General features: G+C 43.8%; 2 protein-coding genes across 3 annotated transcripts in view; both read left to right on the top strand.

Annotated features, from left to right (window-relative positions):
• The window catches only part of F5 (coagulation factor V), a 36,793-nt gene extending 30,808 nt beyond the window's left edge, over positions 1 to 5,985 (top strand). For both annotated transcript variants that reach the window (XM_072924977.1, XM_030265428.4), the window contains 5 exons: positions 1,191 to 1,346; positions 2,176 to 2,320; positions 2,472 to 2,620; positions 3,398 to 3,580; positions 4,392 to 5,985. In XM_072924977.1, coding sequence (XP_072781078.1) covers positions 1,191 to 1,346; positions 2,176 to 2,320; positions 2,472 to 2,620; positions 3,398 to 3,580; positions 4,392 to 4,580 — 822 coding nt within the window. In that variant the 3' untranslated portion in view covers positions 4,581 to 5,985. The remainder of the gene's footprint in view (positions 1 to 1,190; positions 1,347 to 2,175; positions 2,321 to 2,471; positions 2,621 to 3,397; positions 3,581 to 4,391) is intronic.
• A 6,422-nt stretch (positions 5,986 to 12,407) lies between these two features.
• On the top strand, positions 12,408 to 24,657 carry SLC19A2 (solute carrier family 19 member 2). The gene is made up of 6 exons (XM_002189733.6): positions 12,408 to 12,682; positions 12,811 to 13,416; positions 17,111 to 17,333; positions 20,729 to 20,921; positions 21,799 to 21,940; positions 22,184 to 24,657. Exons 1-6 carry the CDS (start codon positions 12,497 to 12,499, stop codon positions 22,307 to 22,309), a joined length of 1,476 nt encoding a protein of 491 aa, XP_002189769.5. The 5' UTR covers positions 12,408 to 12,496; the 3' UTR covers positions 22,310 to 24,657.
• The last annotated feature ends 64 nt before the right edge of the window (positions 24,658 to 24,721 follow it).

Below are 24,721 nucleotides of genomic sequence, written 5' to 3'. Positions count from 1 at the left end.
AGGTCAGACTGCTCTTGTCACTGAGAAGACTGTTGGGGAAGACTGAAAAGATGTGGCAAGGTTGTTGATTCCATGAACTGTTCTTCTTCCCTGGGGTAACTCGGTGTCTGCTGCTGTTTGACTGGACAGTTACCCTCACAATTTAGATTTGTAGATAAATGGAGTAATTTTTTCTACTACTTTATTTTTCTTTTGTCTATCTAGCAGTACATATTCGTATGTATATGTTTGTTAAGTAATCATTTAAAGTGTAACATCCTCAAGCCTTGATTTAGATAGTTTTTGCCTGATTTGTATGCTGCTGTCCCACATGACAAAGCTCTGTTGTCTTCACAGGGAAACTAAGCTTATAATTATGACTTCAAGCTCTCTGTCATTCAATCACCTCACTTCTGTGTTTTTCTGCCATCCCAATGACTTTTGTACTACATAACCAGTTTGCACCCAAGTTTGGGGAGAATAGTTGATTTATTATAAATCTCATTAAAATTGGTTGGAAGATAAGTTCAGCAGTGGCTGTTGCGTTTGACTTGGTAACACTTGACATGCTGTCAAGTTAGTGGAAGTGATGTAGGGGGAGAAGATTGAGAGATCTGATGTGGAGATGGAAATAACATTGGGAAGATAAAGAATTTAACAGGCGCTGTGGTGGTGAGAGGCTGAGGTTACTGCAGTGAAGCATGCAGAAGTGTGGAGGGCATGTCCCAAAGAATGAGTTTCACTGCTGATGGGCCCACATTCCAGATTTGTTTTTATGTGCTAAGTGCTTAGACATGGTATTAGCAAGAGTGGTGGCTTTTCAGCACTTCAGAATATCATGTGCCTTTCTGCAGCCTATGTATCCAAAATTAGAGGTGGCTTCTAAAAGCGTGAGCCTTTAATTTCTCTGTGCTCCTTGACCTATCTGTAAAATGGGGCGGGGGGGAGTTGTGCCTACCACAGACACACAGAGTCTTTTGAGGTGCCTTTGTGATGCAGTGCTGAACCCTGTAAAATGGCCTCTGAAATTAAATGCACACGCAAAACCACAAATGAAATGAGAAAGCATTAATTTGATAGATCTCTGATAGATACTCTGATAACTATTATTCCTTTAGAGAATGTTAGTGTTGTGCATATTAAAATGCCAAAGAATTATATGGGTTTTGCTGTGCATTATTGACTTTATAAACACTCTTTGCTGTTCCTAGGTGGACTTTCGAAGACAAGTTTTGCTCACTGGGATACAGACACAGGGAGCCAAGCAGTTTTTTAAGTCCTTGTACATCCAGAAGTATTTTCTTGTTTACAGCAAAGACAAACGGACATGGAACACCTTCAAAGGAGACAGCTCGCCAACAGGAAAGGTCTGTCTGTGCCATGGGGTTTGCAACAACCTAGGCAGCATCACTGAGTGATGCAGTGGGTCTTATTTAATGTTAAGAAAGAGTGGAAAAATTATGGCCTTTGGAGCCCTAATAGGTACATCTTGAAGCCCCAAAGGGCATTTACCAAACTAATGAAATTTGGACTAGAAGACAGATTGTAAGGCGAGGCACTGCCTGGACTTGGATTTGGACTGGCCTTGTGACCTTGACTGTGTGGAGTCTGGCTTTCTCACAGGCATCTCTCCCTACTATTATTTCCTAAGCTCCTGGCAGTTTTTGAAGCAGGAACTAAAAATCAAGCCCTTACCTCATTTGGGATTAGATTCTGCTTCTCATCCCTTGCTTTGATCTGTCCCAGGAGCTGAATGTTGCACTGTCTGATTTGCTTGCAGAAGGCCTGTGTGGTGAGTGTGGTTGTACACTGAAAGAGGTTCATCTTACACCAGCTGCTCCAGCCCTACCTATTACAGCTCCCTTCAATTTACACTGAGGTTTCTGTGGTACAACTCCCAGCCTGTTGTCTTTTACCTCTCCTTTTGCCTCTTTGCTCATGTATTTTTATAGACTTGCATAAAAAAAACCCATTGCTTATTTAAACTGAGCCCTTCAGACACTTCCAAATATGCTAAGATGGGACCATGAGATATTTCAAATAGCCCTGCAGCATAGGCTGTGCTGTCACTGTGGATAGGGCTAAGGGCATAAAAAAGTTTACATTTGTAACAGAGCAGGCTTTCAGCATCTAAACTTATGTTTGCATTAAATTATGTGTGGGTTTTTCCCTGTTTTTCTTTTTTCTTTTAAACAGATTTTTGAAGGCAATTCCAATGCCTATGAGGTAAAAGAGAACATCATTGATCCCCCTATTATTGCTAGGTACATCAGACTCTACCCCACCGAGGTCTACAACAGGCCTACTCTTCGCATGGAGCTTCTGGGCTGCGAAGTAGATGGTAAGAATTGGTCAGCTGCTTCCATCCTGACAATTTTTTTGCCTAATACTTTAAATGAAACTAAAACTGTGGGTCTTCTCCGTTCCAACATTGTTGCTTTCACTCTGGCCACTTGGGTGTACTGGAGATGATGCAGTGCTCCTCTCAACAGGCTGCTCTTTGCCACTTGGAATGGAAAGTGGAGAGATCAAGAATACCCAGATCACAGCCTCATCTACAAAGACATCCTGGTTTAACACATGGGATGCTTCACTTGCTCGTCTCAATCAGAATGGAAAGATAAATGCCTGGCGAGCCAAGGTAACAAGAGAACAACAGGAAAGGCAGCAGGGGCAGCTGGTTAATAAACTGGTGCTGCCTGTGTGGTTGTGGTGTTTCCTGCATGCTCTGGCCAGTGCTGAGCATTATAGGGTCACTTCACAACCATCCTTTGGGAAGATCACCACTCAACTTCTCAGCAGAAAACTTGTTGAGCTTCTGGCAACAGCAGTGACATAGTTTGAGAGATGGATGGTCTCCTCTGGGCCACAGTCTGCAGAACTTCCCTGTGGGAATAGCCTGTTTAATTTCAGGAGATGAGTGCAATTTGAATATTTGTCTCTAAGGGGTTAAAGAATCTCATTCTGGGTTGACTTATAGGTGGTGCAGCCTAGTGGATGTGGGGGTGGGTGACCTTCAGCGCAAGGCATGTGAGCTTCTGTGTCTTTGAAATGGAGCTGCATTTCTTCACAAAGCACCTTGAGATTTGCTGCAAGCTGCTCTTTTGTATAAGCGTTTGGTATTAGTATTATGTTAGATTTTAACACACTGGAGGTAAATCTCTGTTATATTTCATTGTGTATTGGAAATTAAAGCATAAATCTTCAGACTCCAAATACACTACCTGCAGTGATGAAGTGAAATATATAAGTCATGAAGAATGCTTGTGACTTGCCTCAGCTTTATTCTTCTGGACTTCTTTGATACAGTTTTGATGCATTTTGATACAGTTTTAACTAACTGTGAACAAGATTTTTCATTAAGCAAATACAGATATTTACATGCTTGCTAATACACAAACTTTCATATCAATTGTAGTTTAACAACAATCAACAGTGGCTGCAAATTGATCTCCTCACAGTAAAGAAGATCACTGCTATTGCTACGCAGGGGGTGACGTCCATGTCAGCTGAAAACTTTGTGAAAACCTATGTTCTTCTGTACAGCAATGAAGGCTCTGAGTGGAAATCCTACATAGAGGATTCAAGCTCAATGCCAAAGGTATCACTGGTAGCCCGGGCAATGGAATTGTTTTGTTGTTTTGAATTGAATTGTTTGGTTTTAGGTGCTGGACACAGTCATGGCTCACAGGCAGAATGCCCAGTCAAATTGATATTCTCACTGGACTGTAAAGTGCTAGGGAGCTGGGGTTACTACAGATAATGTCACAGTATCCATCTGATTTTAGTCATCATGATTAATCATAATAAAAGGAATGAACACTGTATCTGCAGAGAATGCAGCCAACATTGTGATAAAAGGAGCTGACACTGTTTGTAAAGGAGAACATTTAGTTTGAATGCACAAGGACATTTAATTTGAGTGAATAATGGATTCCCCAGGGCCTCTTCTTGGCTTTTATTTGTGCCCTGATATTTTAAGTCAAATTAATGTTAGTGAGCAGTATTGCTATAGCAGAACTGGGTAACTTCAGGTACCCACAAAGCAGAAACAGTACTTTGTATTTTTTCCTGTATTACCTTACACCAACTTAACCCACAAGAACTATTACCAGTGGTGAAATAAGGGGAGTTTGGATGTTTGATCCATTAGAAATGAGAATGGCAAATTTTCTAGTGTGGATGGAAACAGAGGCTGTTTAATCCATTCAGACTCAGCTGTTGCTGGCCGGAACTACTTTCAACCCAGCACATTAGGAAGAGACTTGTTGTGGTCTTATTTAAAACCAGAAATGAGCCAGTCCATCTACCCTGGGTGTGACTAATGCAACGGCTTGGAAATGTGATAAAAATTAAATGCAGGGTTTTTTTGAAATGCCACCTTTTAACTAATTGTGTTTGTATATTTGCAGGTTTTCTTGGGTAATGCAAACAGCAATGGGCATGTCAAGAATTTTTTTAACCCGCCCATCCTGTCCCGGTTCATCCGCATTGTTCCAAAAACATGGTACCGTGGGATTGCCCTTCGGGTAGAACTCTATGGCTGTAATTTTGGAGGGGGTCTGGCTGTGAAAAGGATTGATGAGTCTGTGCGCTCTTAACCTGCCAGCAGTCATCATGCAGAACAACCTATTTGTTAAGAAGCTCTTAAAACAGTCACACAGTTTGGATGTGTGCTTTGTCAAAGGAACATAATGTTTTACCAGCAGGATTGAGAGATTTCTCTGGCAGGTGTTTCATTCCTACAAATACACACTTTAGAGAATAGCCTCTTTTCCCTGGGAAAGGCCCTTTTCAGCTTATTTTCTCTGGAAGAAATACTAGTCCCTTCTGATTAGTATTATCACTTCTTCATTATAACCAGTACTCTGTCTTACTTTTTACTTAATTTTAAGTCCTAAATCCCTAGGAATGGAGACTCTGGCCTTGATCCTGAGCCCTGACTATCTCAATTTTGTAATGCTTTTGCAGCACAGGTGAGGAACAGAAAGCTATAGCAGGTGAATGTTTTCCATAGATAAGGCTGAGAGGGAAAACCAGTGCTGATCTGGAGCTGTAGTGCTGTGTTCCAGCAGTGCCTTGGTGAGAAATGATTGTAGGGGTGACCTCTCCTCCACATGTCTTTCACCTACACTGTGTCAAAGGCAGGACATGTCTCAGCACTGAGGTATGTGCAACCCCTTCTCCGAGAATGTGTGTTGGCATTGTTGGTTTGGTTCTTGCATACTCAACACACCTGAATGATGTGGATTTCACAGAATTCATCTTCAGTGCCCTGGAAAGGAAAAAAAAGGGGTCAGCACTGCCTTTCCATCCCAGAAAGGAGTAGGGAAGTGATTTAACCTGGCAGGTCATAGAACAGCAATTGGAGAACCAAAACAAGAATTCAGAACTCCTGGTGCTCAGTCCCATATACACTTTTAGACTGTTGGAACAGGGAGTTCCCTTGATGAGGAAAGCTTTGAGAACTGCAGCTGTTCAGTGACAGTACAGCCTGAGGGTGGCAGAGGAGGGTTAGATGAAACTGGGTTACAGAAACAGCTGCATCTTTTCTTACAATTTAACAGTGTTTTCACTAATGGAAATACTCTTGTGCATAAATTTTACATGGATTTTTCTCAGGATAACTACATCTGAAAATAGATACACCATCCATGAATTTATTATTCCAGCAGAATTTTAGCTAAGCTTTCAGTAGTGTTCTGTAATTTTATCCTGTTAATTGTTTCTTTGCAGCACTTCACTTATCACACTAGGTACCATTCAGCAGGCTGGATTTTTAGTAGTTTGTCTCTGAACCTTGGATGGTGTTAGCCAGTTTTATTTCAGTCGTTTTTAATTTCCTTCTCTTACAGAGCATGCATTTTAAAGAGAAGGTATAGAACAAGAGTGAAAAAAAGTGTAAAAACTAAACAAATATGTTCTTCTAATTTTTTTCCTTTTTTACTATGTCACAAACTGTTGTAATTTTCCACTGAAAAATAAAGATAATATTGTAGCATGAAAGGCATCAACATTTTATTTTGTATATTTGCCTCTACAGTGGTAGCTCTGGTAATAGTGAAGGTTTGCAACAGGAAAGTAAAATTTTCAGTGCCAGTTATAATTAATTACAAATGGTGAAACAGTATGAGTAATTGCTTCATCTTTAAAGGCTGGTTTATTAGTATTATGTAATTGTGCTTAATTTATTTTTGTTTGACACAACCATGAAATTGCAACACAAGCCATATTCACTAAAAAAAAGGAAGAAAGACATGTAAACTTTGGAATGAGGTTTTACCTTGGAAAACAGTCAGCAGAACCAAGTTTTTATGTGATAACTGTGAAATTATTTTTTAGAAGGCAGTGATCTTCAATGTTCTAAATAAGTAATTAGTTCTTTATATATACATCTATATACTCATACATATGTGTAATTCTGTGTAAAGTTACATAACTGCAAAACTGATTGCAGGAGCATGACACAGTCCATCTGCATCAATTTTACAAGCTGAAGATTCTGCTTCTGCTTACTAGTGAACAGTACTTTGGTTAGCTGGGATCAGCTGTCCTTCTTGCATTTCTTCTCCAGCCCCTTGTCAATGCCCAGCCTACTCACTGGCAGGGCAGAGAGGTAAAAAGCTAAGGCCTTGACACCTAAAACACCCTGGTGTTATGAACACTGCCCTAGTCACAAATCTGAGCCACAATACCCTCTGGGCAACTGTGATGGGAATTAGCCCCATTCCAGTGGTGTTCCTGCCTGGTAGAGCAGGGATGTCTGGGCCCTCAGATATGTGGCCATTGCTGATAACAAAATGGTTCCTTGCACAGCAGAGTGAGATGATAATGCTACAATAATGCAAAAGTCCAAACCAGTCAGTAATGTGCCAGACTCATATATACAATAAAGCAAAAAGTATGAACTCCTGCCAATAAGAGGTATAAATTCTACTTAGCACACTCTGATCAGGGGTGTTATCTCAAAATCCTCGTCTCACACTGGACACCAAAAAGGACTGAAGTAGGTTGGCCCCAGCTGGCAGCCAGTCACTTGATGGCTTTCCCCTGGCAGGCTGGGGGAGAGGATTGGAAGAGCAAAAGAGAGGAAACTTGCAGGTTTATATAAAGGCAGTCTGATAGGCAAATCAAAGCTATGCATTCAAGTAAGGCAAAATAAGGAATTAATTTGCCACTTCTCATCAACAGGCAAGTGTTCAGCTGCTCCCAGGCAACCAGGGCCTCGACACACCTGACAGTTCCTTGGGAAGACAAAGACCAAAACTCTGAATATTCCCCCTTCATCCTTCTCCTTTCCCCCTGCATTTCCTGCTGAGCACAGTGTCACACGGCCTGGGATATTACATCCCCCGGCTCAGCTGTGTCCTCTCCCAGCCTCTTGTGCAGCCCCGGACTCCTGAGAAGTGGGGCAGGGTGGGGAAAAGAAAAGGCCTTGGTGCTGAGCAAACACTGCCAGTACCAGCTAAAACAATGTGTTATCAGTCCTAGTGTAGTCAAAAAAAACACAGGACAGCACAGCACTATACAGGCTGCTGTGAAGAAAATTAACTCTATCCTAGCAGGAACACATACACAAAGTAATTTAATTTTATTTAGCAGCCATCTTAGATTGAATTTGCCAATGCTTTTGAAAATCTGTGGTTAAAACAGCCAGTCCTGCACAACCTTTTACACACTGTGGAATGAAATTCTGTGAATGTTGAGATTATTTGCAAAATACACAAGGAGAGCAAGAATTCCTGCAGTTTTCTCAGAGACTAAAGATGCATGTGACAGCATGAAGGTTAACAAACATAAACTCTTGGACTGAGGGAGAAATGTGGTGCCAAAGTTCTGAGTAATACAGCAAAAGATTTCTTCACAAATCTGGACAGATGCCTTCATACTGGCCTTTTAATCCAAAGGTCCAAAGTCCACTGCTTTTAGCCCCAAACAGCATCACAATGGAGTTGCTGCCTGCTAATGCTCATTTCAGCTTCCAAGAGGCTGCAGGGTGTCCGAAGTTGACCATCTGCAAGCGACAGTAGCACATGGGTGACTGTGCTTTGAAGCCTTGTGCTTCACTCACAACCACCTTTACCAGGTGCAACCAAGGGTTTCCATGTTTTTTCCAGAGGTGCTGGCAGAGGTTGTCCTTAGACAGACAGTGAAACTGGTTATGTCTGCACTTGGTTGGAAGAGGAGTTGGAACTATGTGTGAAGACAGTTGAGCATCTCTGAAATAGATACTGACAGCAGCACCACAGTAGTTTTTTCAGAGCCTAATGCAGAAGTCCAGTATCCAGACAGGTTTGTACAGGATAAAGATGCAGGCAGTCTCATGTGGATGGGTACAGACACCTCTGCCTTTTAGAGGAGATGTAACCTCCATTTTTGCCAGTTTTTCTGCTGGTTGTTCTGCAAGTAACACCTGCACTGCAGGGATACCTGCACTGAGGCTGGTACAGCTCACCTTCACCAAGGTTCTGCAGACTGGATGGTTCCCTCCACACTGCTGGCATAGCAAAGCATGGTGGAGAGAAAGCTGCATATTACCCATGGATTAGAGCTAATGCAGATCCTGTTTCCACATCCACTCAGAAACCTGAACTGTTCATTAGCACAGATGCAAAGGTGAATCTGGGCTTTGGGGCTCTTCTTACATTAGAGATGTCCGTGAGGGTGCATGACAAGAGTATGTCCGAGTGAAGTGCCAAGAGAGCTCTGCAGAAAAAGCATCAAATGGGTGTGTAGTCAGGACTCCAGACAAATAACCAACGTTTGAGCATCCTCCTGTGCTCCTTGAAATGGCCATAAACACTGGTGGATTTATCAAAATTTTAGGATGGTGCTAAGGGACAAAAGGAGGGCTTGCAACTTCACAAGCACTCACACTCATAAGGTGTCTTTCATGACAGAAGAAGATTTTTTTGGCACATACCTGAGAGAGGAAGAGAAAGGCTCTGCCCATGCCCACATATGTGCTAGGGAAGACTGTTTATCAATGTTACTATGAAGTACCACAGAAATTAGATGCAGCACTGTCCTATATGGACCAACTGCTGTTTTGTATGAGTCAGTAACTCCTCTTAATCAGTGTAAAATATTCTCCTTGCTGTGTTTACTCCAGCTAGCTCTGCATCATAACCACCTACACTTTCCTATCATTACTGTGCCCCATTCTCCATTTGTTTGTTACACCCAGTGCTTGAATCATGCTTTAATTACAATCTCCTCCAGGCAGGGACTCCATTGAATGTTTGTACAGCACTCTCCAAAACAGGCCATGGGATCATTCTCAGGGTTCCTGGGCACATCTGTAACACCATTCCTAATAGGAGCAACACTGTGTTAAGCCCACTGTCACCTACATAGACCAAGCACCAAATAATTCAGACCAACCTATTTGCTTCTTCATTTAATAAAAGTACAGGGTATGTTTCTTCTAAGTGCTTGTTTTTCTTTGTAACATCACTATTGCACTCTCTTTTCACTTCCCATGAAAATTATTCCACTGTTTGTAGCATACTTGAGTGGCTTTTCCATTTTTTCATCATGTAGCTGACTGCAAAATATTTTAAACTCTTACATCCATAATGGAAATGTATAGTGCTGTACAACATGACCCATATTAGCCCAGGAGTGATTCTGATTTCCTGTGGCAAGTAATTCCTCAAATTCAGCCATGAATGCCTCATCTCTAACAGCTCCCGGCTTCAGTCTGCATTGGACTCAATGCGGAGCTTGCTGTGGTGTGTGGGGCAGAAGGGAAGTTCTCTGCCAGAGGCTTTTGATAGTAACTTATCTCTTAATGACTCCTGTATTTTGGAGAGATGGCTGTCCTTACACTTCTGCAGGTCCTGGAAGCTTGGACTGGCTTCTGTATCAGCTGTGCTGCAGTGAACTACAAGGCTGCATTTCCCCCACCCCACCCCCCCTCCACCCCCATGTACAGGAGTTTTAAATTCACCCTTTTTGACTGCATAATATTTATGAGTTTTCGGTTGAAACCCCCCATATTATCAAATGATCAACTGGGGGTTGGAAGTGGAAGACACAGACCTTTCAAAGTTATATCCCGTCTACTGTTCTAACAGATAGCTACAATCTACAATCTTTGATCTAAAACTAATCAGCCTGCATTTCAGAAATCATTTGGATTTTTGTTTTGTTCTTGCTAATTCTGTTTCATTTCAACATAGATACTAGTTAATGGAGTTTACTTCCTCAGATTAGTTACAATGGCCAAAATAATAAAAAAAAAGTGGTTGCTCTGTTTGTCACATTTCTGTGCCTTTGTTTCTTCCATGCTCAGGAAGGAATAAATCTGTTTTATTTTCTCCTTCTGGATAGCTTCTGAAATACTTATACTATCTTAGTGCTCTCACATACTGAGGAAACATTCTGAACAGCAGCTTCACAAGAGTGCTGTTTTTAAAGTTTTTAATTTACAGAAGATTTTTTCTAAACAACTTGGCAAGACTTTAGGAGAACGTGTCATGCACATATATTTTATTAATTTCTCCACAATACACTGCAGTCCAGAGCTGAGAGAAGAAGGAAATAGGTAAGATTAAGGAAAGTGTGAGAAATCCTACTTTTCACAGTTTATGTCTTCCATCTTAGAAAAAAATATTGGAAGTGTGGATGTTTTTACTATCAAACACATTTAACCTTTCCTTACATTTTCTAGTAGAGTGGGGAGATGGAAAATGTGAAGGAAGGCTAAGAAAGAAAAGATAGAAGTAAAAAATCAGGAAATAAAATTTTATCTTGTTCCCAAAAGCTGAAAATATTCCATGAAAATAAAACAAGGTGAGTTCTTTTGAGAACAAAACCGAAACCCTGAGAAAACATGGAGTACTTAAGTCAAAATTTCGCAGTTTCTTTTTCTGTTCCAGTTTTTGGAGAAGAAATCTAGGTTACCTGACTGACTGTGTATTATTTTCTAAGGAAAAGGGCTGAAGCGATGAGACTCATTCTAATCCGCTGGAAACAGCACTTGAGCTCCAGTGGCACAATTCTAAGGATTGTTGTTTTGGCAAAGAGCAAGGCCGTCCATGAGATCCTGTGAGCAGCCTGGATGTGTGGGAGCTGTCGCCTCTAGGCAGGGCACACCAAGAACCCCAAGGTTGTGTTCTTTCCTCCGGCCCTGGATGGCCCTGACTGGTCAGAGGGTGCACAGCACCTTGCTCACAGCCCACATCCCTTTATTACCTGCTCCTGGGCTGCCTGCCAGCAGGCCAGAGGACTGCTAAGTGAGAGGGAACCCCTGGCAGCGTGTTTAGCAGTCATCGTTTCGGCTCATTTGACTCTAACCATGCTCTTTGAAAAGATCGGCTGTTCCTTGCCTGTGGCTGAAATGAATGCCAATATTAGCAGGAACTGATTCTTTGTAGGTAGAGTTTTGCTTCAAGCTAAAGGGTAGTGAAATGGCAATATCATTATTTTTTTCCTAATAAATCTTACATGTTTTCTACAGAAGAGAACGTGGAGAACAATAGAAAGAAAATTTTGCTAGACTTGGAAGATAGCCAGAAAGCAGCAAACCACTGATGTCCGATGATCAAGGCCAAAATATTTAGCTGTGTTTTACAGACAGCTGAGTAATCTTACAGCCCAAATCCTCTTTGTAGCTATGTCTACTAAGGCAGGATTATGGTAATTACAGTAATAGAATAGTAATAAATATATAATAGTAATAGATAGTAGTAAAATTCTGTACTACAAGGAATCTGTTCTGGGGCTGAGAAGAACTTGTTCTTTCCCACCCAACTCCGTATACCCAGATGCCTAGGAGGCATGATATGCAATTGCACAGGTGGGAGGCCTACCCCCGGTGTGGATTCTTTCTGGCATCAGCCAGGTTGCAGAACAAACTGTAGGTATAAAGTGGGAAGCCCTAGGAGTGGTAGCAAAGTAATGGAGGTAAGGAAGTGGAGCAAAGGCAAACCAAGTAGACGAAAAGAAATTGATTGAGCAGAAAAACAGCAAATAATTCGGAGGATTGGGAAGGCTCTAGGAACAGTAGACTGGGCAAAACTTTAGATAATGACTTCGAATGCAATAGTTTTATTTTCCCCACTTATCTAATATTTCTTATGGTTGGACCACAAGGTGCTGCTTTATTAAACAGCAGAAGTGATTCAAGCTCTTATCTCGCGAAAGGGAAGAAAGCGGCAGGGGTGAGCGGCCGAACGCGTCCGGGCCAGGAAAGGCCCGCCAGGCCCGGCAGAGCCGGCGGGAGCACCGTCCGAGGGCGGCTCGCCCCTACCCCGCAGGAGCCGCCGAGCGGAGCGCTGAGGGCAGGCGGCCCGTGAGGACAGCGGCACGCCCCGCCCCGCTCCTCCCGCGTGCGCGCCGCCGGCCCCGCCCACGGGGCGGCCTACCCAATCCGAGCGCAGCGTGCTGCCCGCCCCGCGCGCGCTGGCCAATCAGCGCGGGGCGCAGCGCCGCGGGCCGGGGCCGGTTCTCGGGCGGTGACCGGGACGCACCCGCCACCGGCGCCCTCGGCCCCGGCCCGGCCCGGCCCGGCATGGCGGACTCGCACGGGGGGCGGCCGGCGCGGCGCTCCACCCGGGCTGCCAGCGGCAGCGCCTGCTGCTGGGCGCTGCCTACGGCGCTGCTCTGCGCCTACGGCTTCTTCTGCAGCGTGCGGCCGTCGGAGCCCTTCCTCACGCGGTACCTGCTGGGGCCGCACAAGAACCTCTCCGAGACCCAGGTACCGCGTCCCCGGCTGCCTTCCTCCCCCTAGGCCCCCTCGCGGGGTGTGTATCTGTCTGTGTGTCTGTATATCTGTGCTTTGTTGGCAGTACGGGAGTGCTGGCGGTTACCGCCGTCTTTTCCCAGGTATTCAACGAGATTTACCCGGTGTGGACTTACTCCTACCTGGCGCTGCTCTTCCCCGTGTTCCTGGCCACGGACTACCTGCGGTACAAGCCTGTGGTCCTGCTGCAGGGCCTGAGCCTCATCGTCACCTGGTTCCTGCTGCTGTACGCCCAGGGGTTGCGGGCCATCCAGCTTCTTGAGTTCTTCTACGGGATGGGGACTGCCACCGACATCGCCTATTATTCCTACATCTACAGCGTCGTCGATATCAACCTGTACCAGAAGGTCACCAGCTACTGCCGAAGTGCGACCCTAGTGGGCTACACAGTGGGCTCGGTGTCTGGGCAGGTCCTTGTGTCAGTGGCGGGATGGTCCCTCTTCAGCTTGAACGTTATCTCCTTAACCAGCATATCCATTGCCTTTGCCACGGCGTGGTTCCTGCCCATGCCACAAAAAAGCCTTTTCTTTCACCACCTCTCAAGTCAGCGGCTTAGCTGTGAAATGAAGGTCATGGACTGTAAAAATGGAGCGGTTGTCCAAGATCATCCCGATGTGCAGAGGGCACCTGGCTGGGAGGATGAGACAAAAGTTCCCTTAGATGGGGAGGGTCATTCAGCAGAGCAACAGGTGAGTTGTGCCCTGAGTTTATGTGAGTAGAAGATGCCATACTGATATGATTGTCACACATGCGTATAGTATGGAGCAGTAGAGAAGTCATATCTAACAGCAAAAAAGTATCCCTTTACATATCCCTCTTCCTTATTTATGGAACAGGGAGAGTTATTACTGGTATCCTTTTGCTGTTTGAGCATGCCAGGCTGCTCCTTAGTTTTTCTGAAATTGCTCTTCATGTCTCACCAAGGCTGCAGTTTGAATGTTCTGGGCACCAGATTGCCATCCAATGGTACAAAGCAAGGGACATTTTGGGACACTAAACCTTGAGTATATGTCCAAACAGTGTGTGCTTCTGGGTGCACCCAGTAACTTGAAGAAAAGAGGCAATTCTTTGTGTACTCAGATCTTGATATTGTTACTCCAACTATTGTAAAAGTTGTGCTGCAATATGTTGTGTAATAATGGGGGTTTATCGCATGATCCTGGAAGGAAGTTGTTCTAGGAAGGAAACTGCAGTAGTTCTTGGGGGCACTTAGAAGCAGACATTGATTAGTAATAGAAGACAGAATGTGGATAAATTGCAGGAAGCACCTGTGCATGATATCAGCTTAATGCAGCCCCTGAGAACACCAAGGTCGTGCCCTGACTTTTTGTGGGCTGCGTAACTTGGCAAAGTTGTTTGTATGGAAACAAGTGCAGGGACCCCTGCTTGGTGGAGGGATGTGCTGGGTCCCACCATGGGTGAGCAGCCTCCAATTTTGGGGCCCAGTATGAGTGTGTAGTTGCCTGCTGGGCATGTCCCTGCTGACCTCATTGCTCCAGGAAATGCATATATGTCGAGATTCCTGGCAGGGGGATTGGAGGCCCTGGGGAAAGGCCAGCCTTGCTCCTCAGACAGAAGGAGGTCATGCTGGTTCTGAGGACAAGCCAGAAGGTAAGCGCAGCTGCTGGATTAGTCAGCAGTGAGTATTTCTTAGCAAGTAAGCCACAGTTAGCTGGTTTAGGGGAGGCAGCATCCAGGGCTGCTTTCTGCTTCTCCAGCTACAGCTGAGAATTAAAGGTATTAACATTCCAGGGACTTAATCCTGCCCCATCCAGTATGATCTTGTGTGACCAAGGATATTTTTACCCAAGCTATGCTTGCATGTTGAAGGGTATTTGTTAAAACAAATTGTGCCATAAACATTTAACTTATCCATCCCTTTTGTTTACCTTACTCCTCTCCTGTGAGAGTACATGTAGTACTAAAGTAGTGGAGAAAAGTTTAGAAAGGGAGAGAGTACACCTGCCTAACTCCCCTGAGGTCACTTACACCAGGTTCTGAAGGCTGAGAAGCACTGGAGTGTGATGATTGTCCTTCTTGCTGAGGTAACAGTGACCATATTTCACAAACATAGATAGATGGCTGTAGGAATAATTGTACTGAAGAGGCACTGCCAGGGCAGGGCAGGTGGGCCTTTCTGCCTTACCAGACACTCGCCTGGAGCTGAGCAGCCAAACCAGTTTTTGCATTGTGTGTGACCATTCCCTTCTGTTGTTCTCCTGTGCCTAAACTTGAGCTGACAATGTGAAAATTCACAGATGATGTGAAATCACCTATGTGGGAGTTATGTGTAAAGTCGCATTGCCACAAGTTCACTTCCCCAAGTTGTTCAGTTGTGTTTTGGAGGAATGGTATTGATATAAAATTTCCATAGCCAAACCGAATTTTATTTCTATATTTTTATTTTAAAGAAAGCAAGCAAACAGCGCTGGGTGGCCAGGGAGTCACCGCTCCACTAATGGCACACACTACTACAAATTGACCAGAGTATATATTCTGTTTTTAAGCCTACAAAGCATTTTCCAGTGTGCTTGTGTTAGTCCAAATCAGCAAATATCAATAAGTGGGGATCAGTAATTTCATAATCTTTCAGGTGGTTGTTGGCTTCCTGTCCTTGTGGGCATCTGGAGGGAGGCTTTACACTGGTATCTGCTACATTATTTTATCAAGTGCATCAAGCTTTTTATTATACATAAGCATTTAGTTGCTTTGTTGCGATATCCCTTAGCTTTACCACAGCTTCCTCCGTTTTATTCTAAGCATCAGTTGTCTTGCTACCTCAGCTCTTTACTCTCCTATAGTCCTTCTATTTTCTCATTCACTGCTTTATTTGGCTATTTGGTCAGAAAGTTTCAAAACCATTCTTTGTAGTTATCCCAGGGAATGCATCCACTTTCGACACAGCAGATACAAGCATTTGCTGATTCCATTGCCAGCTGACACAAATCACAAAAACATTTTTCACAGTATCCACATGCAGGGCAAGAGTTATGCCATTGGCAAGGCACCAGTGGGACTGTGTGGTGTTTCATAAAGATGCTTAGAAGTCAGTGACAAGTGAAGGGTGGAAGAAAGGAAGTTCAGGACAGGTTTCAGGCTGTGGTCTTTTGGGGTTTTCGTAGAAACCTTTTGAAATTAATTTTATTGCTTATGGAAAATAGTCTTTCCCAGGAACACATTGCATGATTTCCCCCGGGGAAAGGGCATAATGCCAAGAGCTCAAAGTTGCTGCCGCTGTCTGGAAACCACTCTGAAATTGGACATGTGACAGCACAATGTGCAATAGCTCAGTCCTGTGACAATGTTGTATGTTTCCCTGCAGGGAATCCAAGGTCACAGGGGCCTGAGGTGCTGGGTGGGCCTTGGGGCTCTGCCCAGTCTCACATTAAGTAACTGTTCCTCCTACTCAGACTAGAAGGGTCTTGCCCTACAGAGTCTACACTATGTCTGTAAATGTGTGCATGCAGCAAATGTAACCAGGAATTTTTGTCTACAAAGTAAAGACATGCTCTTTTCCACTACTGCTGTTGACATAAAGTGGTAAAGAACAGGACTGTAACAGTCCGTATGTAAAAAGCAATTTTGATTACTTTAATCCCCTGTTGCTAGAATTGATCTATTTTCAATTATTTTTGAGGATCTGCCCCCTTTCATGCTCTTTCTAGAGAGATTCGGAGTGGAAAGCTTCATTTTTTATCTCCTGCCATTTGTCAGGGCACTTGTATGTGCAGGACCTGCCATTTGCAACAGCAGTGTCTGGTGGAAGTAGCTTCTGTTTCCCTTTAGATCCCCACCTGACATCTCTCACCGTCTTGAAGCCCTGGTGAGCTTTAACAGGGGTAGAGTGTGTGGTAATGAGATTGCTTCTTTGAGTATTTATAGACTCTCAATGCCTGTCCTAAAGAAAATCAGTTTATTTGGGGACAGATACAGTTCTCTGTGCTACAAAATTTGATTGAATTAGAATCAGGACTTAGAAGTGTCAGTGATACATTTTGCCTTTATGATGTAAATGGCTGGCTTCTGATCCTGTCTTGTCAAAGTGGATATTCTGTCCTGTTCTCTGGTGTTTCTTCTCTGGTACCCTTCAGTTGCTCACATAACGTGTGGCAGTCCCTGCTGTCTGCTGGAGAGAGCCAGAGATGGAGAGTGAACTTGGGACCGAACCCTTCCTCTGCATGTAAGGGTATGGCCCTGCTTGGCACAGACTGTGGGATGGGAAAGCTTTTTATTCATTGCTCTGTGGGAGTTTGTGTCCAAGAGTGGTATTGTCACTCACCAGTGATCAGACCACCTGAAAGGGGCAATTTTGTGGAGCAGTGTGAAGTGTTCATAAGCAAAGACTTAACATTTCTCCCCCCCTTCCTTCTCCAATTTACACAGAAGCAGAAAGTAGACATCATAAAGGTGCTGAAAGATCTCTGGCGGGACTTCCTGCAGTGCTACTCCTCCAGGACCATGCTCTGCTGGTCCGTGTGGTGGGCACTGTCCACCTGTGGCTACTTTCAGGTCATCAACTACGCTCAGGGCCTGTGGGAGATGGTGCTGCCTTCTCACAGCACGGACATCTACAATGGTGCTGTGGAGGCAGCCTCGACGCTCCTGGGTAAGCTTCCTTCTTAGCTCCTGCTCTGCTGAAATGTCTTGTTTCCCTCAAGGTCACTAGAACATGATTTGAAAGTGCCATGCATTCTCCCAAACATGCAGGAGAGGTAAACCCTGGCATTTGGAGTGAGTCTTCCCTGACATGCACAGGTAGGGTGTTCAGTGTGAGTTAGTCATTGAAGCAGCCTTGATTCTTGTTATCCAGTATGTAGGTGTTTAGAGGAACCTCCCAAGGCAATCTTCATTCTGAAATACTTGGCACAAGGCTCCAGGCATGTGGCTGACTCTGTGCTCTTGGCTGTCACCATGACAGTGGGGTTATGTTTGTTTTAGCCACTCAGACATGGGATCCTGTGCATTTGGTTTTTCTCCAGGAGCCTGTGAAGGTTTCCTGTATGCAGCCAGCATGCAGTGAGCCATGGTTAGTCATTTCGGCACTCTTAGGAGCAGAAGCTATTAAGATGAAAGAAGTTGGTTGACTTGAAAGGGACAGGTAGGTCAGTCAATACAAGCATTTGTTTATGAAGTTGTTTAATACTTTTTCATTACCAGAACTAGGACATTACCTTTTTAAAATAGCTAACATACCCTTACAGAGGTTTTCTAGGTGTTGCTGTAGCATGTCCCTTTTCATTGATGGAGTCATTGTTCCATCATCTGCTGTGGACATCACCTACTTGGGGGCAAAAGAAACCAAATTATTAGTGCTTCCTTGGGTGTGCTCAGCCCCTTCTTGAAATTCAGTAGGAAGCTGTGGCTGGTTTATAGTTCTAAAAGGTGGTACACAATCCATTGTTGGTTGGGTTTGAAACTATTTCCAACTTGATGACTTTGTCTACTCAGTCCTTGGCGTGCTAAACCTGCCCTTAAATAGCTGGCTGTCATACACTGTTTCTCCACTCTAGCATGAACCTGTGGCTCTTACTACTTGTTTGGATTGGCTTCCTCTACCATCCTACCTTTGTCCCAGAAGGAGAAAAACTGGTATCAAGGAAAAGACCCATAATGTGGCCTAATAGCAGCACAATTTAAAAAATTAAAAAAAAAAAAAAATCAACGGGGAGAAGGGTATTCCTCAAACCTTATAATGAAGACCTTTGATAACAAGGTCCTTTTTAAAAAGGCCTGTGAACAATGGACCTAAACTCTTGTAAGACTGAAGTTTTTAGTTTCCCATTTTGATTCTTTTTCCTCAAGTATCATTTTTATAAATAGTTGAATCATTTTGGGTGATGTTTTCAGGCAAATTAGCCTGAGCTGATCAAAAGACAGAATCCTTCCAGTTGATAGAGATTAATTGCTTGAAGGAAGCAAAGTATAATGAAGTAATAGTCACAACTAAAAGCTTGAAGTGTGTGACAGGACTGGAAGTCCTAATGCCTGTTAAGAATGAGCATGCAGTGACCTGACTTCCTAGGTGCTAGTGCAAATGCTCTAACTTCTGATTTCCAGTTTGAATTTATTAATGAGCTATTTATTTATCTCTGATGTCATGCCAAGACTGTATGTTAGACAGTTTAGTCTGGGCCAGATGAGCCAGGTTTTTCTAGTTGTTCTTTGGTAAAGTTCAACTCTTTGTTCTCCTCCTTAATAGCCCATCTTTGCACCAAACCTGGCTTGAGTAGCATTCTTTTTGAAGATGGATAGTCTGAATTGCACTCAACTTTATTCAGTGAGGCCTCAGACTTAATATAAGAACATGCTGTTCACTCTTCTCCCTGTATTAGAAATACCTCTCTTGCTGCATCCCAGATCTGATTTGCCATTTTCATTGCTCTTAGTCATTCTGTGCTCAGTTAGGAGCAACGTTTGGCAACCTTTGCATAAGGTTTTCATCCCTGCCCTGCAGAAGGGCATGGTGACTCATGTAGCTGTCTGCTCCCTGTCCTGGGAAAGAGAATTAGTATTCCTTCTTGGGAGATCAGCTACCTGTTGCTTGCATCCCTTGCACCTTCTTCAGAGTGTGGCAATCCTTTATCAGACTGGGTTGTGAAACCACTGGTCAGCTGAATGTGTCTCATTGAAGAACAGAGGCTGAATATCTTAATTAGGTGTAGGGCTGATATAACCTTGGCACATAGGGAGAGTACAATTTCGTGAATTGCCATGAGATCTTCATGTCTGTTCTCAGATTTCAGAATTGCTGAGACAGTAGGAGGAATGCTCTAGGACTGAGCTTCTTTTTGCATTTCAGAGTTTTGCTACTGGCAGAGCCAGACTTCCAAAGAACAAAATATTAGTCAGACTTTAGTGGGAGAAAATAAATCCTTTCCTTTAGCATCGTGCCCTTCTTCACCAGTCTGCAAGATTGATGTAAGGTCTGACAGGATTGCAGGCTTGTGCAAACTGGTGGTACATAAGGAGTCTTGGTGTGCCTACAAGTTTTCCAAGATAGCATGCCAGCTAAGGGTTACAAAGAGCTCAGATACTGCACTGTAGCACTCTTGTACAGTGGTCTACTGCTGACACAATCCTGTTTCAGAGATGTCCTGTAAACCTCCCTTTGTCAGTATGCTGTTTGTCTGGTTTGTTGTGTGCAGTCATTATGCTGTTGGTTGCTATTTGGCTTGTTTGCAGAACAAGGCCTCCTTGAATTGGAATTTTCTATTAACGTAATATGTATTTAGACTTCTCAGTAGCTGGAACTAGGATAGTGCATGAAACACACCTTGTCTGCTTATTGAATTGCTTGAAATACCACGTGCTTTCCCATCCTATGATTTGTCTTTTATCCCCATTCCCCCTTCATAAAATCCAGCCAGAGTTACAAACCTGTCTGCGTTGTAAAGGACTGTTCTTGCACAATCAGTACTGCATGTTTATAACCTGTGATTAGGCTGCATCCCAGGAGATGTGGATTTGGACTACTCGTCTTAATCTTACAGCCCAGTATGCAGATGACAGTAAGTGTAGGTTTTTCTGCTTCCTGGGAGAGAGCTCTAACAGCTGTGCATTAAAGTGAGTAGTGTCTTTCTCCCTCCTAGCCTCTGCTAAGGCACCACTAAATAAGTAGGTGAGTGCTTTTGAGAACCAGGGTTTGCATTTCTCAACAGAAATTGCCCAAGTATTGACAGCACTGCCACAGTGAAGCACAAAGGAGTGAGTGGCAGTAGTCTGAGGCCTGGGGCTGTCGTGCTTCTGGAGCCAGACAGGAGACTTTAGAGGCAATCAGCATTGACCTATGTATTTTTTTTCCTGTTTCTGTAAAAGTAAATGGGAGTTTACAGCAGTGTTCCAAGTGAGGGAGGGCTCAGGAAGGCGAGCTGCTGAGGTGTTCCCATTTGTGTCCTCCGCTTCAATTATGTTTGGCTGTCAGGGGCTGTAGAGCTCCGAGTGCACCATCTCCAAATTGTTCCAACTGTAATTACTAAGATTTATGCTTTCCTTCCCTCACAGGAGCTGTTGCAGTCGTTGTTGTGGGTCACATAAAAACATCCTGGGCAATGTGGGGTGAAGTGGCACTTGCCCTGTTCTCCTTTCTTATTGCTGCTGCTGTGTATGTCATGGACACTGTTCATAACATGTGGGTGTGCTACGCATCCTATGTCATCTTCAGAATCATCTACATGATGCTAATCACAATAGCAACGTGAGTATGTCTGTAACATAAACTGCTCTCAAGGTTACAGCTGGTGTCAAAGCGGTGCCTTTCCTGTGTAACAAGAGCCTGTTGCAAGGGTTTGTGTTGTGATTCAGGTTGGAAACTGAGGCATGGAGATATATTTGGCTGGCAGTGTGCCCAAGCCTTAAAAGTCTCGTGATACTGAAGTGACTAGTTCTAAATATTAGATAGTGCTGGTTGCTAGGGGGATGTTTTTCATAAACGTGGCTGGAGTGAAGTGTTAACGGATGAGGAAAGAACAATGCTTTGCCTGGATTGAAGCATCAACTTCCCCTAATGTGTAGGAAAACTACTTCAATGTTATTTGTCATTTTGGGGAGGAAAGCATAGCTGGTTTTGAACCACAAAGTCACTCCAAGACAGCTCAAGCACAAGGAGAGGGATGATGCTGAATCTGGCCACTGCAAAGGGAGTTCTGGTTAGAAGGATGCAAAAGGTTATGGACCATACAGCAACAGACTGAAGGTTTGAGATTGCCAACTGCTCTCTGGGATCAGAGTGCATTGCATCTTCTCCACATGACGAGACCCTTCACATCAGACAGCAGGGCTGCTTCAGTAACACTGAAAGCCACAGAGCTCCCTTAGTGGTGGGTTGGGTTGGTTGGTTGTTTTTTAAAAATGGGTTGCATGTGTCTGTGGGCCTCTTCTAGCTTATCAGTTAGTCCATCGTGAATCTATTTGGAAAAGGACACTATCTGTGCAAGGTAATTTAGCTGTGGAAAATATGAAACCAGTCAATGTAACTCCTCAGGTTGCATAGTTGTTCTGTCCAGAAATGTTCCTGCCATTCATGCATTCCTCTGCTTTTTCCCTGATGTGTCTGGTTGTCCTTTTCTTTCCAGGTTCCAGATTGCTACAAATCTCAGTGTGGAGCGGTATGCCCTGGTGTTTGGGGTCAATACTTTCATTGCCTTGGCACTTCAGACTCTGCTCACTGTGATTGTTGTGGATGCCAGTGGGCTTGGCTTGGACATCTTCACCCAGGTGTGATAGATGCTCTTACTTTTATTGATGGGACGTGGGGAAGGGAGGAAGATAAACCAAGCTGTAAAGCTTCTCAGCTACCTGTTTCTGTGTCAAGGATTTGGGATTTGACAGAGAAATAACCACTGAATCGTGGTATTTTAGAAGTGGAGGGGAACTAATTTATTGTATTAACATTCCTGTAAATTTGGTAACTGCTGGGTTTAACCACTTGTTTTTATTTTGTTTTCCTTTTCTCTGCAGTTCATGATTTACGCCTCTTACTTTGCGGCCATCTCACTGGTGTTCTTGGTCAGTGGCATCTGCAGTATTGTAGAAGCTTACAGAAGACAAGAGCAGGTGCAAAGCAGATCTCCTGAAAGCCAGTAGTGCACTAAGCAGAGACTCTTGGTGACTACATATGAAGATAGAGGTCTGTTTTTAATCTCTGCCTTTTCTTCCCAAGGCAATCACCTTAATGGTATATGATCCATATTTATACTATATTAGTAGCACGTTTTAGAAGGTAAATATATTAGCTCTTACATAAGTAAGAACAAATATCTTCTTTCTAAAATGCCTTTTGTTCTACTGTTGCATGTATGGGATGTGCAGCAAAGAACAGTAAGTTTTCTCAAAGAATGAGAACCTTGGGAGGTTTTAGTCTAACCCTTACACATCTGCAGACCCTTTTGTGATTGGTCAGCTGCTGCTCTCTGTCATGAGGTGCTGCTACAGGGCAGAAATGAGGGCACACTAACAGATTCTCTGTGGAGACCCCCAGGCCTGGGATAGGAGGTGGCCTGAGGACTGTGCTCTGCAGTGTGGCTCTTGCTGAAGCTGCCCTGTGGTGCTGGATGCTCTGTTTTGAGGACTGGTACACTTGTGTTTCTGCATATGCACATGCTTCCTTGAGGAGCTTGTACTGTTTCTCCTGTTTTGTCAGTCATCCCTCCTGCCAGAGGTTTACCTTTGCTGATCATGGTGTTTCCCCAAAAACATAACTGTGTCTTGGGGCAATTTGTGGCACTGGTGGATGGGCTGTCAGCAGCACTACTTGTTCCACAAAGGGCTGTGTCCAGGAAGGACTGTAACTGGAGGGGTAACTTAGAGGGAGTTGAGATAGGCAAAGTGCTAATCCATGGGACCCTTGGATAACTTTGCCTTTGTCCCTTAGGGCTGCAGGCTCCTGTGATTACAGGAGTCATTGCCTCACAACCCACAGGCTGGACTGTTTCAGGGGTGATGTATGTTATTATAGCACTGAGAAGGAAGGTAACTCACAGGATTTTAAGCTATTCTTTGTGCCCTTAGAGAATTGTGGCTGTGGTGATTAAATTGACACCTTCAATTATGGTAGTTAGCAGAATGACTACTTGAGGCTTTGGAAAATGATGATTTATGGTCTGTCATTTTTCTACTGTTATTTTAAAATGCCTTTATGCTTCTGGTGGGTCTCTGTCCACTAGTTCTACCTCTTCTTTCCACATGAGTAGAACAATGAATGTTTAGAGTGGGCAATTTTTTTTTTTTTTTTGTCCAGTTTAAGCAATTTAGGACTTGCCTCATATTGTTTTTTAAAAATAATTTATTTTTTTTCAAATTGCTTCAACACTGAGGAGTTGTTGCACAGAGTTGTCCTGGGCTTGGGCACCTGGATACTCAGGCAGTATGACCAGCACAGAAACAAATGCCTATGGAGTGTGCCTGTTTCTGTGCAGGTTGTGGTGAGTGTAAGTGTACAGGACAGCTGGCAAGGAAGAAGGTGCAATGCAACCTTTCCCTCCGTGCCTTCTCTCTGTGTGTTTGTTAGAACTCCTTTCTTCTTTCAGCTGAAGAAGCAGCTTTGGTTCATCACCTGCTTTTAGTGCCATGGAGATTTCACAGTATTGGGGTTGGGAAGGTGTTTTTTCCCCTGGCTAGGACATTTCCCATCACTTTCTGTGAGCCTGAGCCTTTACTACACAAGTTGCGTGATTAATGTGTTTGGCATGTGCTGCCTGGGACCCAGGGAGCCCTTCCAGGCCAGCTGCTCAGGGGAGCCCACTCCCCAAAAAATTTTCTTTCTGCATGCTGCCTCTTGAAACAGCCCCCTAAAGAGGGGTTCAGCTGCACTGGCATTTACACATGTAAACTTAACTGCCTTATCCTGAAATGGAAACTTGAAGCCACCCATGTATATATTCCTTTCTCTGTGTTTTTTTTGTTTTTAAAAAAAGTAAAATCTGAAGCCATGAAATGCTAGCTGACAAGCTGTCCTGAGACAGGGATAGTCTGTCCTTTGAGTTCCTTGGTCTGATGGCAGTTGGAGCAAGGCAGGAGGAATGGGTGCACAGCACTCCTGTCAAGTGACCAAAAGGACCAGCTCAATTTTAATCATAGTTTTCATACAGAGATCAAATCTTTGATGCCCAGTTATTTTAAAAGCAAGTCACAAATTAACTAATGACTTACAGCAATAGCAGTGATTTTTGTACCAAAGTAATGAAACTGTGGCAACTACAATAGAAAGGCTTGTTACACTGTGAATGTCTTCAGGCCCACAAGGTATGGAAGCCACACCTGGATGTCGTTCAGGTTCTGAGCTCTGCTGTTGCTGTGGTGATGAGGTGACTGTGGAGCCTGATTGAAGCTGTATGCAGAGTTAACAGTGATGCCTAGGAAAACCTGTAACTATGTGGATGTTGTTGGTTTCTAATTAAACAGATATTTTTGTTAAATAAAAATACTCTGAGTTATCCTGTGTGGACAATGTATTTTTTCTATTTTGATTCCCTGCTGATCTATCGTGCTGCTGCTGCA

This window comes from Taeniopygia guttata, chromosome 1, assembly GCF_048771995.1.
Source record: "Taeniopygia guttata chromosome 1, bTaeGut7.mat, whole genome shotgun sequence".
NCBI lineage: Eukaryota > Metazoa > Chordata > Aves > Passeriformes > Estrildidae > Taeniopygia > Taeniopygia guttata.
Note: the sequence above shows the minus strand (reverse complement) of the source record. Positions and strands in the feature narration are given on the sequence as shown.

Bases quoted from the DNA above. Each gene is read 5' to 3' on its own strand.
- SLC19A2 (XM_002189733.6), top strand. From the start codon at position 12,497: ATGGCGGACTCGCACGGGGGGCGGCCGGCGCGGCGCTCCACCCGGGCT. The intron at 12,683-12,810 runs GTACCGCGTCCC...GTCTTTTCCCAG, and splicing joins AGAACCTCTCCGAGACCCAG to GTATTCAACGAGATTTACCC. The intron at 20,922-21,798 runs GTGAGTATGTCT...TTTTCTTTCCAG, and splicing joins ATGCTAATCACAATAGCAAC to GTTCCAGATTGCTACAAATC.